At 39.6% G+C, this 17009-nt stretch overlaps 1 protein-coding gene across 6 annotated transcripts in view; it reads left to right on the forward strand.

Annotated features, from left to right (window-relative positions):
- The window catches only part of insc (INSC spindle orientation adaptor protein), a 63425-nt gene that overhangs the window by 25353 nt on the left and 21063 nt on the right, over positions 1-17009 (forward strand). For all 6 annotated transcript variants that reach the window (XM_074633765.1, XM_074633767.1, XM_074633769.1 and 3 more), the window contains 3 exons: positions 14315-14681; positions 15595-15647; positions 15722-15845. In XM_074633765.1, the coding sequence (XP_074489866.1) occupies positions 14315-14681; positions 15595-15647; positions 15722-15845 (544 nt within the window). The remainder of the gene's footprint in view (positions 1-14314; positions 14682-15594; positions 15648-15721; positions 15846-17009) is intronic.

Below are 17009 nucleotides of genomic sequence, written 5' to 3' on the forward strand. Positions count from 1 at the left end.
TAATGCAACGGTTACCACACGGCTTATTATTAGCACAAAGTTTAATACAGACAGTCTCACACAGTCTCATGTTGATATTAAAGCCGGTGGTGCCGAGCTGTAGATGATCTCCATGTTGACGACACTTTTCATATCCATCATCACACACACACACACGTCACATTCATACAGAAACACACACCCAAACACCCAAACAACATACTGACAATAATAGCCATGATAGGAAGAAATAACCCTCCTGTTTCATCTGCACATGAAGCATCCCCCCCCCCCAAAAAAAATGCAGCGCACTTTGGCTCCTATCTCCTTCTGATAATGCGCTGTAATGGTGGCAGCCGCTGGTATCAAGGCAGCTCTCACAGGAGCAGAGATTGAGGTTTCACAGTGGTGACGGGGTCTAGTTGTGTCATCGGTCGTCCTCGCTGGTTGACGAGGAGATGAATGCATCACAGAGATGTTTGGTAGCAGATTATAGGCTGCTGTGAAGAAGGCACGTCGTGTTTGGTTCTCAGCGGTGCGTGAGTTGGAGGACACAAACAGAAATGCATTTACGCACTCATACAACTGAGTCAACATGAGACATTTTAGGAATTACTTCATGTGCTTTTAATCACAGAAGAATCACCAGACTAATTGTCTTAACTGCCCACAGCTGGTAAAGTCACTGCAAAAATGTAAAAATCTTACCAAGTATTTAACACTAAGACACAATCACCTAAGAAATAACATTCAGTGAGATATAGTGACTTGATTTTAGACCATCATCTTGAATATCTTGAAAGATTACTACTTTAGAGCATAACTGGCTTATTATAACGCACAACACTTCCCAATACTAGTGAAATATAGTCACTGATCACACTTTTAAATACACCTGGTGGTCGGACAGAAAACAAATAACTGGATAAAAACCCCACATATCCAAAAAACAACATTTGATCATAATAACAATCTTAAAAATGAATCATTTAATCTCTGTTATAACAATATATAATATGATCCTTATCCTCTTTGTTAACAAATATGAAATTGAAACATATGTACTGATTTAATGAAGACTTTTCTTGAATGCATTACTTTCCTTTCCTACAATATATTAAGCTCGTCTTTGAGACAGCTGCATAAAAACACTTTATGTGCAAGTCGTCTTAGTTAAAAACCGTGGCAACCAAAAGTCTCTCTGACTAAAAAGAACTCTTAAGATCTCTTAGATGACCTAAAGCAGCAATAATTGATTTTTTTGCGACTATAGGGGGTAAACACGATATATTATCATCAAATAAACTTGTTGTGGCTAACTCGTCAGCAAACAGTTAACAAGGTTAACTAAGCATTCAGTAGACACAGAACATCATTATTATTATTCATTAGGAATCGCGTTTCTGGTGATCCTACACATATAAGTCCAAAATTCACTCTCGTTTTAGCTCCGTTTTGGTCTCCACTAAGTCCTGAGGTAGACTTCTGGTTCTTTAGCTGCTAAATGCTCCATTTTGTTTAGCAGCTAGTTGCTTATTGTTGGCATGTAAAGTTGGATGTTGAGGCTGCGGTGTCGATGAAAACAATGAGACTGAAAACAAACAGTATAGTTACATTCTGTAAAAACAAAACAATGAGCTGAAAGACGCTAAAACACTCTGCAGAATTCGTAATAATTTCATCCATTGTTTATATAAAAAGATATAGACGAGAACTTAATAATTCCCCAACATAAATGTTTCTTATAGACTTGTATTGTTTGCATCCTGCACAACACTTCTACACCATTATTTAGACTATCGTGGGATTGAACTGAAACTCAGAATAAATGAACTTTAGATGGTTTGTGTGTATGTTGAGAAAGGGTGAGGCAAAATCACTTCCTCACCTCCTTCATATCAGCCTTGGGAAATATTTACCAGCTGATGTTTGATTAGAGTTGTTGGTTCAACATCACCAAACCAATATATCGGTCTCAGTCAGAATCCTACATCAACTCATTAAGTCAACAGCAGGAAGTGCAAAGGTCAAAACCGTAATGACAATGCAAACACATACACAAACCCACCACAGTCCCATCCACGCATACACACACACCTGAAAACATCTGTACATAATCGGATTCCATATTTGAGGTCCACATCTGCACTCAAAAGCAGGAGATTGAAACCAAAAATCCTGAAAAATCTGTGAGACACATGTGGTCAAGATGCAAAATGTGCACATACCAAACAATCAGAAACTGAAGCGAAAACAGTGCAGCGCTGCCAGCCACGTTGACAGTGAGTGCAGACCGATCCAGCCGACCTGAACTGGACGCTCTGCACTGTTGAACCATCAACTAAACAGCCTTCATCATAAGCCGGAGGCCAAATCAGCAACTGCCAGTTTATTTATTTAACATTTCACAGCCAAAGAAAACACCCCAAACCCATTGTGTGTTTTCAAACCTTCATGGCTATCAATCTTTAAATAAACTGATTGCTCCCTGACTTCCAGAAATGTCTCTTCTTGGAGATACACAAGACAAAACTGTTATCACACAGCAGTGATTTACATCTTTGTTGTGAATGTGTCAGCTGCTGATACTTAATGGGAAAAGCCTCCTCGTCAGCCGCTGCGGTTGAGAGTATTTCAGTCATCGATAACACATTTGAATATATATCTTCTGACAGTTCTGTGTTTACAAATGCTTACACAGCGTTGCAGAAGACACGCAATGAACGCCTTTGGATATCAAATCAGTACAGCTGTCACGCCATACATAGAACCAGACACACACACACATAAACAAACACACGCATAAACAAACAGATCATCTGTGACTTGCTTTCTTTGTCTGTCCCTCCAACATAAATCCTATTCGTGCAGCACATGGCTCAGTGAATCAACTGATGAAAGGAGCCAAATGACTGAATCGTATTAAAATAAATTGTAAACACAGATGCACTCAGTTGACAAACATCTCCACAACAGAACCGGACCGGCTTGTCTGGACAATCTAAAGGCCTCGGGTTACAGTCTGAAAGAGGCTCGGCACAGTGCGCTGCATGCAAGCAGGTTAACCAAATTTCTGCGCCGTCATTTGTCTGTACGTTTGTCTTTTTAAGTTGTGTATTCACATGATTGGACTGTTATCAGGCCATTAAATAGTCGCTATCTGTCGCTCTTAGCACCATAGATGTGGGTCATTAGGGGCCTACTACACCTACTACGTTGTAAAAGTGAGAGTGAAACTTAAAAGCAACGCATTTTAACACGTTGTAAAACTGAATGAACCGTTACGTTTTGAACACAAATAAGTCTTTAGGTTTAGGCAATAAAACTAAAACAGGTTTAGGCAATAAAACTACAACTTCTTTAAGTTTAGGCAACAAAACTACAACTTCGTTAGGTTTAGAGAACAAACTACAACTTCTTTAGGTGTAGGCAAAAAAAACAGTTAGGTTTAGGCAACAAAATTACAACTTATTTAGGTTTAGGCAAAAAAACTACAACTTCTTTAGGTTTAGGCAATACAACTACAACTTCTTTAGGTTTAAGCAATACAACTACAACTTCTTTAGGTTTAAGCAACACAACTACAACTTCTTTAGGTTTAGGCAAAGAAACAGTTAGGTTTAGGGAACAAAAGTACAACTTCTTTAAGTTTAGGCAAAAAAAACCCCACTTGGTTAAGTTTAAGGACTTCCGCTTCTGTTCCTGTCATAATTACTACGGTCACTGTCATGTTCTTTTATATCTTCTTTCGGTGATCATGTGAGTAGATGATAAAACCTACTATTGGCGGTTGTAGGCCCCTGTTGACCCACATCTAAGGGGCTTATATCGACTGATATCGCCTATTTAATAGCTTGACAACAGTCTAATCGGCTGGCGGATTTGTGTTTGCAGCCGATGCAGAAATGTTGGAAGTTACACAAGTGTGGGTTTGCTGATGTGAGGGAAAGACTGAGAGAAAAATGGAACAAACTCAAGGCAGAGACGAGTCAGCTGCAGATGGTTTGAGACAGAAAAGGAGAAGAATCCACAGTATAATGTTTTGCACATATGCCTGCAGTAGGTGTCCTTTTATGTACTGTAACCAGGCATGTGTGAGGGCCGGAGCGTGAGTCAGAGAGAACAAACGACGGAGTGAATTAAGAGACAAAGAGACAAAACAAGAGAGGAGCAGACTCCGTGTGCTGTTTTAGGTGAATCTGGTCTTGGCTGCACATTAGAGGCCGTCTGAAACATCTGGGAGTCAGATGTCTGCCCCCGTTGCCAGGACTCAACTGTACCAGTCAGAGAATCGCCCAGAAAATCAAGGCGTGACTTGCACATTTAAAAGTACCATTAGCCATATGCTTTTACTATTTCCTTAGGTCATCTGTCAGCTCTTTACACAGTGAGGCAGCGTTTTGTAAAAACTCCCTGAAGATTTCAGTGGAGCTCTGTTTGTTCAGAGAGTTCTGTTCACCGATGTTCTATAGTTCGAGGAATGCATTAACATCCTATTTGGTCTCTCTGTATATATGCCTCCATATTTAATTCTTTCTGGGACAAGAGTGTCCTTGTTTCCTCCTCCAGTCGAAGCCAAAGCCACAATGGTCTGGTCCTGAAAAACTCGCAGCTCATTCTGCCCACATTTCCATCCACTCGGCCCCGCTGGACTGCGGTTCTGTTGTGGTATTTGAGAGAGATTTCCATTTGTTCATAAGTGACATCAGGCGTCAGACTGTGATATTCATGAAAAGCAGACGACAGTGAAGGCTCCTTCCTGCTCATAGTGTGCTGAATGACTTCCATATCAGACAACGGTGGGAAGAACACTCCAAAACAGAAATACTAACATGAACTAACACATGTTGCAGTATATATTTTTTCAAACAAGCTGCTTGGCCTGCAGTCAGTGGACAAATCCAGATGTCGTGATAAAACCCCAGAGCCGGATAGTTTCTTATCCAGTTCAAAAGTTTTCATTTTGTGGACACCTAATGTGAAGATTAAGCTCCGGCGGGTTTTGGCAAATAGAGTAAAACAAGCTTATTTATTGTAGTGATACGAATGAGTGTGAAGTCAATTTTAGGAGCAGTACGGCACGAAGTGAGGAAACGATTTGTTCGTGAAAATGTTTAAGCTTGAGCAAAAGATCCATGCTTATCTCAAAGCTGCATTGTTTGCATGTAGTTGCTGTGGTGTGGTTTCATCACAGGTGAACGAAATTAACCACGTCCATCCCTCCCTGTTAAACATGTACAAATCGCATACTGGTTGTAACAATGGAACTCCTTGTATTTTATCAATGAATTAATTATGTGATATAGTTGGAGATGTTGTAAACATGGCAATTTTTAGTAGACAAATAAGGGTACTTTATGTCCAAATTTGAGAGCTCTAACACCAAAATCCAGGGACCAAATAATTTTGTTAGAGCTGCAATAATTATTATTTTAATAAGTGATTATTCTGCCCATTATATGTCTCAATTAACTGATTAATAGTTTGCCCTGTAAGATGTCAGAAAATATTCAATAATTTCCATCATCATTTCCTGAAGCCCAAAGGGACGCCATCTAATTACTTGTTTTTTTCTGATCAACTGTCCAACACCTTCAGTTTACTATCAAATAAGTGAATTGTTTCAATTTAATGACATTTAGATCCATCACCACACCCTGGTCAATATAAAACTCAATGTAAAACCTCCCCCTTTCTTGTGTTTTCCTCTACCACGGTGCATGGAGCACATTACCTGTATTTTACGACATGTTAATTTCACACACGTTCATTAAGGCGGACTGGCTGAGCCACACAGGGCGTTTTCACTCTAATTCAGAACATCAGCGGCCGGCCAAAGAGAAGCGGGCATTGCTCGACCTGTGCTCGTGATCTATGAAGTGTTGTACGTAGTTCCTGAATCACTTGAAGCCTCCAGCGATATGTAGAACGAGCCCAGTAATGGCCAACCACCCCTGAAGAGCAAACTAGTTCCTGCTGTGCAATAACTGCCCTACTTGAGTGACAACAGGTGCTCTGCTGCTATGTCTGCTGCCCGCTGCCCCACACTGTGAGCTGGTGCAGTATGTCGGGACTATCACTGTGGTTTAAAGCACATTTATATTGCCATTTGTTTTCATTATCTTCATGATGCGATTAGCGAATGACCCACAGACAGCACACGCAAAGAGATGAATGCTTGCAGTGATGCGGACGTGGTTGCTGTTTTTAGCCTCAAACAAAGTGACTCACTTCCTGTGATGAGGGATTCTGTTAGAAGCCCACATTTGTGCTGTACCGAGTGATATTTTTTCTTTCTCTTTGCTCGCCGAGGGTTTCCCTCAGCTGTCAGCCGATGATTCCATCTTTAAAGCAGCCGGATGTCACGGAGTTAAGATGTTACTGTAAGGTTCATGTGATTGACATTTTACACTTGAATATGGAATAGAAAGTCTTCTGAATTTTCACCTTATTGGTCTGTGATGAGCCACTTAACCAGCAAGCCGTTCTAAAAAACAATTATCGTTATGCAAATTGTTCTGTTAAAAACATGCTTTTCATTGTGTTCATGTTGGCTGGAACCTGATAGTTTGTTTTCTGAAATCCTGGATTTGGCCAAAAGAATCAGTGCTTCTCTTTTTCTGTTTAGAAAAACAAAAACAAAAAAACATTGAGGTTACTGTGTGTGTGTGTTTTTTGTTTTTGTTTTTGGCCACCTATGGGGACACATTTCAGACTAAAGACCACTTCATTGGGGACATCTTGTCCAATTGGGGACAAAAGCCGTGTTCCCATTTGGGGAAAAGCAGATTTTGGGGTCAGTGGTCGAGGTTAGGATTAGGGTAAAGGTCAGGCAAGTAGTGGTTATAGTTCAGGTTAGGGTAAGTCCCCAGTCCCCAGTCCCCAGAATGTAAGTCGATGTAATGTCCCCAATATTCACATAAGTAAACATGTGTGTGTGAGGGATGTTGGTGCATGTTAAAGTGCATAAACAAACTAAATACTGTTGAACAAACATTTGACCAACAGCTTTGTTTTTTGACTGAACTCTGCGGGCACATGGTTTCAAATTGTTTTTTCATAAAATAAAATAAATTGATTTAACCATGCAATAGCCTCAGGAATGCTAAACAACAACAAAAACAACAACAACAACACAAGGCTACTGTTTGAAAATCAAAGAAAACATTTATGAATCCGAGTACTCACAGCACTAGCAGAGCATTAAGAAACCGAACTAAGTGACATGTTCTGTCTGTCTCTCTATCGATGTCCTTCACTCAGTTTCAGCACTATGAACAGTGCCACACCCACGATAGGTAATCATTTTGTTGATTTTGCTATTTTTCTATAGATACATAAAGCTTAAACATCTTAAACAATATTGTTTGGCTTTAAAACACAGATACAATTCATTCAAACATTATACCAGACTCCAAAAGTTACCTGGGCCATGGCCACCCCGGCCCCCTTGCTTCCGCGGTCTATGATATAATGCATTCCCCAGCCACTGACCTTGACCTTATTCATGTTATTCTGGAGTTATCATATTTCCTACTTTCCGACTTGTAAATAGTATTAAATGAACAATATGTAGTACTGACAGCGAGCGCTTTAAAATGGGTAACAGCAATCCAAATTCAAAACATTGGCGCCGTGGCCCGTCCACTCCTCCGGTGTGACCAATAGCGGTTAGGGTGTGTTAGCATCACGGCGTTAGCCTCTGGCCAGCAGCACCGACTGTGTGTCTCAAATACTCGCTGCCTTGATAACCCAGCTGAACACGTACCAGAGAGACGTGCCGAGGCTTTTCAGGTCTGGTAGAATCTAACATTAACGTTATCGCTGTTGATCCAGTTCGTTAGCTTGCTTGCATGGCTGCAGAAGGCTGTGCAAATTCGTTTCATATGTGGCAACGGGGTGTTGAAATGGGCCGTGGACGGGACCACACTGATCCAAAACAAAAACGGACGTTCTGGACCAGAATGGAAATTTCAAAGGAGAACACACAGACTGTAGCATTGTTGTCAGAGAAGCCAGTATTTCAATTTAGCATGTTTCCTTAATCTCTGATGACATATCATGATCATCCAGTCAGACTTTGTGGATAGCTCTGATATATCCGAATTGGCACTTAATAATACAGAAGTGTTGGAATCAAGCCACATATCAGCAGAAGTGCAATAATCCCAAATTGAGTGATATATTGTAAATGCACAATATTTTAACCCTCACACAACCAACCATTACAACTACATGCCAAATTATAACCTCAACCCTAAAACCAACTCACACAGACGGAGTCTGAAGTCACAAACCTCTCTCTTCCATAAACGTGGAGTTGAGTTCAGGGCCGGGCGATTATGGAGCTGAACAGCCAGAGCTGCAGCCTCTCAGTGACTCATCCAGCAGAACAACTCTCTCTACGTCACTCAAGCACATGAAAAAGTTGAGAAAGTGAATCACCTAAAAGCTCAAGCTATCATTTTCACCTGAAGTGTTACAGGAAGTGTGAGCTCACTGTGACAGTAACTCAGCACCTGATTCCCTCCGTAAATCAACCCCCTTTTATTTTTTGGAGTTATGTAACTCTTCCTTTTGATCTTTCTTCCCAAAGTCCAACATTTTTCCTCTCGGTTTATGTTTGTTACAACTCCAAATTCAGATTAATTCATTTTCCATATATTTATTGTTCTTGAGACACTCATTGCAATCTCTCTGTTTCTTTTCTTTACGGATAAAGCTTTTCATATTCTATATTTTTCTTATTTTCAACAAATCCCACGCCAACAATGTGTTAGTACGTCTCTCAGTACTTTCCGTCTTCCCTTTCATGTCTTAAGGCACTCAAAGTTCTTGCACGCCATAAAGTTTTATTGACAGCTGTGTAGGATCAAAAACTCCTCACTGTGAAACAACCGCAGATTCCTTCTCAATTTGATTTCAAGTTCAGTCAGTGCAAATCAGGTGAACAGTAAAGGTCATTTTAATTCACTTTTCTTTCATTAAACAAATACAACTTTAGCCTGATTGAATTTAAATTTCACAGTAATGTTTCAAAAGCACCGTATCTCCCTCTGATCTAATCATAAAACAGAGAGAATGTTGATATCAAACACAGACATGAATAGACTTATACAAAAATCATACATGCAGAACCATTTCTAAAAACAAAAACAAGGACATCAGCTCGTGTCTCAGTTTCCTGACAGCCAGCAGCAGATGATGACGCTTCATCTCCACATCAAGATCCCTGTCTGTCTGTCTGTCTGTCTGTCTGTCTGGGATAATAGAGCTGCTGTCGCCTGACCCTCTCTTGGCCCCGCATGTAAATATTTGTCATTCCCTGCGAGCTGAAGTGCACCGCTTCCCCTCCTTTGGAAAACAAGCCTATTATTATCATTTTTTTTCCTCCCCCCTCCCGTGGTGAGGGGAACGTTTTGTGGCTTGATGGGCGTGTAAATCAAGACGGGTTCATCCTTATATGATGCTGTTATATAACGGTGGAAAATGGTTTGAAATGGGTCTGGTATGAAGAGGATTTTGCATATTGCTTCACATTTTTAGATTGATTTGATTGTTTGTTTAGACATTTTCAGACTCAGTGTGTCACTTTGGCGCTATTAGGAAACACACGTCATAAACTGACCTTTTCTTTTTTTGTTTCTGCGTCATCCAATTTGGTTTTCTACGAAAAACTGTGTAGGTTAATTGGGTGAAATGTATGATGCCGATTAAGAATGGAGAGCTCTTTCCATCTCCTCTTCTGGTGATCTTTGTGGCTCACGTATAGTTTGAGTCACTGTTATTCACCACTGTGTGATTAATCTCTAACAAGAGACATTTTGAGAGCCGGAGTGGTTTTTAAGAGGTTTTTTTTCAAAATGTGAGAAAAAAAACAGAAGCAGGGTTCAGCATAATTTTATTTGCGAGGAACATTTAGGAGAAATGAATTCCTTTAATCGCCTGGATTTAAACTAAAACTCGTATCTCATCCATTTTCAGAAGTCACGATGATCACTATGAAGCCATTTACCCCACTTAGCAGAACAAGCTCCATATTAATGACTACCGCACCGTGCAACACCGTGCAGTTATTTATTCCAGTCTACGTTCACAGCTAATTACATCTTCATCCTTTTTCCAAATTGAGGGAGATTTATTTGCCGGGGTGAATTTTGTACTGGCGTGCTTCCTCGCTCTGCATCCTACAGATTTGACTACTTTTGCATTATTATTCCACCTCCTCACCTGACAGGTGATTGACTGAATGTAAAATGTATATACATATACAGTATGTGTGTGTGTAAAGTGTGTGCATTTGGCCTCCATTCTCAATATTTCTGAAAAATATTAAGTGAGAGCTCTGAGTTGCAGAAAAAAAAATCGCTTTTTAATTACATTTTTAATTTTTTAATTAAAACATCAGACTTTGTTAAAGAAAGGGGATGCCTGAAGGAGAGACACCCCAGTTAAAGAGGGTACAATCTTTAACTAATAAATATCACCATGAAACTTCCCCAGTTGATTACTAACATTAGGATAAATATTTTCTGTGTTACAAGATTTCTGAAATGTTATGATTAAATATGCAAATGAGGCATTATCTTATTAAATATGTACTAATTTGCATAAATTTCCAGAACAGAAATCTGATCATTGAATAAAGCCATGTTATTTGTATCACTCCATAAATCCAAAATACTATTAACAGCCATAAAATATAAATTTTTGCCATGTTTTTAGGAATAAAATGTTCTATAAATCAGGCTATGAATGATATATGAACAAAGCCCTGTGTAATAAACTTCAGAATATAGATAGGAATGAAACTGGGAAGTTTGGTGGATGTAAGTGATACTGAAGTGGAGATTTCTGCCTCAGTCTGAGAAAAAACAAATTTTTAGGAAATGGCCTTTAAAGATATGGATCGTAACATTTCATACATTTTGCAAAAAATGTGAACTAATAGATATCACCACTTCCCAGTTGATTACTTACATTAAGACAATAATTATTTTGCATTACAAGTTTTCTGAAATTTTATGTTTAGATATGCAAATGAGGCATTATCTGATGCAAACTTTTGGTAAATATAGGAGAAATCCACAGTTGCAAATATATAAATAAACACCTTAATGTGTATTTTGGATGTTTTCTTTCCAGTAGACTGAAAGAAAACATGTTATAGAAGAAAAATTGACCATTGCATGAAATCATCGTGTCAGCTGAGGTAATCTGCTGCAGCTTTTTTCTGACCTTAACAAAACTCCACATGAGTTTGTTTTTCATTAAACAGCTGCCCTCTGTGGTTTGATAGTGGATTAGATATAATTGGAGCTGTGGCTTTCTAATGATTCATCGCTTTTCAATGACTGATCTTTGTTTTTTCAGTGTACACACCGCCACAATGCTGCCTGGTCTACCAATATTCCATACTAACGCAATATCCCAACGTCTCCAGTGAGCTGCCATTTCTCCACAAACTGCAGACAATACCCAGAGAGCCAAGAGGAAAATATCAAGCTTCATTAGAGACCCCCGTTCCCATGTGTTGACTCAAAGCAGAGGTGGCTGTTGTAGCCATCGACCGGTCCACTTCCAGGGAGCTTTGACTCACTGGGTGCAGGACTCTGGATCGCCCCCTTAAACCTGCGTTCATTAGGGTCGGCGCTGGGAGAGATTGAAGTCGGGGGGGAGTGTTTGCTCGGTGCAGCCCTTTGTTAAAGCCGCCTGCATGCTTTGGGGAAATGTTTAAACTAACGAGTGTGGAAACCGACAGTTATCGGTGGATAATTGACTTTGAGTACACATCATTGATTTTAGGAATGCCGTGGTGGTTTTAGCGCTGCGGTTTATTGCGCGGCTTAAATGGGATTTTATTTTAGAGGAGGAGGAGGAGGAGGAGGGTGGATTTTATTTGCATGTATGAGGGCTCTAATTATCATTTAGTAGGACTGTAGACTCCAATTTTCAAGCAGTGTGGTTCATTTTATTCCATCGTTAAATTAACAACCAATTCCTCTCAGATTAATATTTTAGAATTGACCCGTGTCTAAGCCCAGCACCTTTTATCACTGTTGTTGCACCTGTTAAGATTTTCAATTTAGCATGGTGCTACGTATGCAGTTTACAGTAACGGTGGCAGATTTTACACATACATTTTTGAAACAATGGGTCTTTGACCTGAGATAGCAGTTGACAAAAAAGGTTTGCATTTGAAGTCGGTGACTGTCATTTTTTCTGGCTAAAATCCCAACTCTCACTGGCAGATTGTATTAGCTATACTAGCTAGCTAACTAACATTAACTCATTGATTGAAAACTCTACTGTCTCCACCTCATTTGACAATAACAACAATGCCAAAGAGTCTGAAATATGCATTTGATTGCTACATCAGGCTATCATGCTAATTTACACTGAAAGACAGACTAAAGGCCGTAGCGTTTTTTATTTTTGTGTGATTAATTCGCACGTCAATGTTTTTTTTATAACTGTTGTTTTTGCCATGAATACTGCACCATTTTTTTATCGGAGCGAGGTTGATTTTCTGAACTTTCGCACTGCAAATAAAGACATCACCCAATCACGTTGTGCAGAACGGGTTGAGTTGCACCTATATTCATGAAAGAACAACACGGAGGCTCTTAGTCCGAACCAAGATGGCAAACTTTATTACTCCTTTCAACCTTGACGAAGGCAGGGCAGACCAGATCCACTCCTTCCATTCTTACCTTTCACAATAAAAGCCCTCGACATATAATATTTGCAGGCGAGTATTTCACATTTTTGTGTCATTTATTTATCACTCACCAGATGTGTAAAGGCCTTAAGGCTAAAGCTTATAGGTCCCTGGCAAAAAGTCAGTATCCACAACCAGTTGATGAAACATAGTAAACGTGTAAATAAATATAAGTACAGTATTATAGTACAGTAGTAGTCTAAAGTAACTTGCCCACATAATTATGTAGCTTGTTAGCTCTTGGCCTGAGAAGTAATAGGTTACAACTGTAGGTAACTAGTTAGCTAGGCATGCTAACACACGTTTGAAAACTTTTGCTCTTGTTTTTTTTTGGAAAGATGATTACAAAAAGACAACACCCTCAAAAAGATAAAATATTGAAATTGCTCTTATTATTTTGTTTTATCAACTTTCTAATAAAAAAGAACAAAAGAATTGTAAAAAGAGGAGAAGGAGGAATGAAAGAGAGAACAAGGGTGGCACGGCCAAGTTAAATGATCCGTCATTGTCTGCAGTTTGAATTTATGAGTAGCCACTTCCTTCATTTTCTACTGATTAAGCATGTTATTTCTTGGGGAGGAGGCAAAGATGATTAAGACTTTCTCATATAAATCAGTTCAAGCTTTCGTCAGCAGGCCGGTCAGCACAAACGACTTCCCGGATCTCAGACAATACATGCACACTGTATCTGGGTGATACTGAGTACATCTGTTGCACTAATGTGGTTCTGTTTGTGCAGCAATTTGTACTTTTTTATTACTTATATCAATAATGAGTAACTGCTATGAAGCCGTACAGTGAATTTATGATGATTTTCTATCTGCAAATCAATTCAGAAGCAGGGAGTGAACGTTCTCTGCATACACCGATCAATATAGGCGAATGATCTCTGGTCTGTTTTACCTGACCTCATTTTGATGTATGTACTGTCCATAGACTGTGTATAAGAAGTGGACATAGTCACCATGATGTCACCTATTGGTTTGTGGACTACAGTTTTGAAGCCTCAAGTTTGACATTTTGGCCGTTGACGTCTTGTTTTTTTGCAACCAGAAGTGAAAGAAGAGGGTGGAGCCAAGTACAACCGAACGCGGAATGGTCTATTTGACTCTAAATGGGACCATAATTTACTAAATGAACATCATGCTGTATTGAAGAAGACTTGAAACTAGCGATTGAGACCATAAACTCATGTTTACAATGTTTACTGAGGTAATAAATCAAGAGAGAAATAGGCTCATTTTCTCATCGACTTCTATACAACCAGACTTCTTTTTGCAACCAGAGGAGTCGCCCCCTGCTGGCTGTTAGAAAGAATTCAAGTTTAAGGCACTTCAGCATTGGCTTCACTTTTCAGACCCGGAGGTTACCCACTGCTACTGTATTGTATAGTACATCAAAATCCAAATATGGACAATCCATTTGGGCAATCAAGGTCTCCAACTCACTTTTGGTTTAAAAGTGGAGCATTTGATGCATCTGTAAAATCATCTTAAGTTTAAATCCTCTGTTTCTTCTACTTTTAGGCCTCCACTCACATCCAGCTCCGTCTTGCTATTGAACCACTGTGACACAAAATAGCTCATAATTTTTCTGTGTTCATTTCTCCCACAGTACCCGCATGCAGTCTCTCCACGTCGACTCGGTCCAGCGCTGGATGGAGGACCTCCGCCACATGACGGAGGTCGAGTGTATGTGCGTCCTCCAGGCCAAACCCATCGGGGTGGAGGAGGACGCCCAGCAGGGAGAGCTGATTGTGGCCACCGGGGTCGGCGGAGGGGACCACGTGGCCAGGAACAACCTGCAGACGCTGCTCCGCCGGGCGCTGGTGGTCAGCACGGAGCTCGGCAAGATGTTCCAGCGACTGGAGAAAGGACGCTGGCAGAGGGTCCACAGCACCGCCGTGAGGGCCAACTGCCACGTGCGCTCACTGGTGCACGAGTACAGCGCCGCCAGGAGCACGCCACCCGAGATGCAGAAGGTGACTGTTGATTGTGGAAGTGGTTGGAGGCCAGTTTGGGGTCCTTACAAGCTTTTAAAGTTACAAAAGAACTACATGTGAAATGTATTGTAAGACATTTTTGGTGTCACTGCTAAATTAAATGTGACGTTAAGGCCCACTTTCAATAAAAAAAACTATATTTAGTTCTTCAAATTCATGTAGTAAAATGTTGTAATCATATTTCACCCTTAAATAAATGGGTGTTATCCTTATTATAGGGTTATTATATCATATAGTTATCATGCAGTGAGTATTTATTAAACACCAAAATGCCAAAACAGAGAGAAACTTGCAAATTAGATTCCAAAGTGATGAAGTTAACAACAGTTTCAGTTTGATTAATCGTATGTAAGTTAACACCGGGTCAATGGTACAATGAAATGTTGTTGACGAGAGAACTGGGTCAGCTCAGCAATAAAAACACTAATCGCAATAAGAGCACAAGTCATACAGTATATTATATAAATATACTAGTACATAAAAGATAAAATAACATACAATAACAATGATAAGATTAAATGCCAATACGTTGTGAGATAAATTGTCATCACATAAATACAATATAGTACATATATGAATATGACGATTATGTATAAAATTAAGTGACGGTATCTCTAACCGTATTGCACAAATGTAATGAAAAAAAGGAATGAGATAAATAGATAAATAAATAAAAATATACACCAACTATGAAACTATCAACTATGAAAACTAACTTTATTATCTAACTACAGTATATCAATGATCAAAATGAAAATGCAGCAATGTTGTGCTGCTCAAGAGACTTTAGTTTACAAAAATGTGATGAATTGAACTCGGATTATATAGAATACATTTGGATATAAAGCCAATTATTTCCCATTATGTGATTCTTCTTTTCCTTTTATTGCAGTATGAGAAATCTCTGCTGGAAAAGTGTATGGAGCTGACCAACATTACAGAGAGGTAAGACTCTGAAATGATAGAATAAATTGTAAAAACAGTGTGGAACATAATCCAAAATGTCCCGTCACCCACAGGTGCCTTCACACCGATGACGAGTTCTTCCTGAAGTCCATGAGGGAGGCCATCCACGAGATCCTCACAGATGTCAGCGACTCCTTCAGCAACATGATCGACATGGCTTTAGCCAATGAGATCCGGGTATGTAACTCAATCATAAACCCACAACTCCCCAATATATCCTTCTTTATTTCTATTTGGGCCTCTCATCATGCGCTCCACCAAGTGTTGAAATTGAGGCCATCAATACAGATTTTCTAACTAGGACTTCAGCGCATGTGAGCCCCATTTTTCTGTGGGAATAATAATGATAAATAAAGGCCATTTGTATAAAAATAATTGAATAACGAATTCATTGCAAGACTGTGGTACTTGAGTCTGGTCTCGGGACCACTTTTTTGAAGTATTGCACATGTCTTGGTCTCATGCCGTGTTGGACTTGGACTTGTCTTGGTTTCAGACTCGGCTATTGAGAACTGGTTTTAAAGTTGTTCCTGGCTGCTGATTTGGGATCAGTTGTACAGAACATTACCTGACTAACATGATGCCTAACAGCAGGAACCTGTAATGGTCCTCAAACCTAATTTAATCACTATGTTAGCATTGGAAAGACACTATTGCCTATGATGGTCTTGAACAGGACTTGATTTGTTCTGCACTCGGTCTTGACTCGTACTACAGCCTTGATTCATTCAGTCATCCGTAGCACCACCTTGGATTTTTCTTTCACCACAACCATTCTTTGGATTTCATGTTGATATTTAATTGTTTTTCTAATAAACAGGTTGTGAAAAAAATCTAATCTGCAACTGTTGCATATTTCTGAGTTTGTAAAACAACAGACTTTATTCTTTTTTTTACAAACCAAGACTTGTCGTAGCTGAAGAAGCAGCGCAGCAACACAAAATTCCATGTGACAACAAAGATGAAGTGACAAAAGACAAGGGGAGCACGGACACTAAACACACAAGGAAAGGAGGGAGATAATGAGGGACAGGTGAGAGCAGGGCTGACGAGGAACAGGTGAAACTAATCAGGGCGGGGCAGACAATCACACAGGCGGGAAAAAAAGTCAGGAAGTAAAACCAGACAAGACACAAGAGGAGAGGACTTTCATACTAAAACAGGAAACAAACAAAAATCCTAGGACCATGACAAAAACCTTTGACATAAGGATAATTACAGAAAAATACTACAAGCAGTGTCTTAAATCCACTTTTTAAAAAAAAAATCTTTAAACAGCATTCAGCTACTGACAATGTGAATCACATTTTTGTGTCCGTAATAAAAAAAAAAAATGACACG

Source organism: Sebastes fasciatus, chromosome 4 (assembly GCF_043250625.1).
Source record: "Sebastes fasciatus isolate fSebFas1 chromosome 4, fSebFas1.pri, whole genome shotgun sequence".
NCBI lineage: Eukaryota > Metazoa > Chordata > Actinopteri > Perciformes > Sebastidae > Sebastes > Sebastes fasciatus.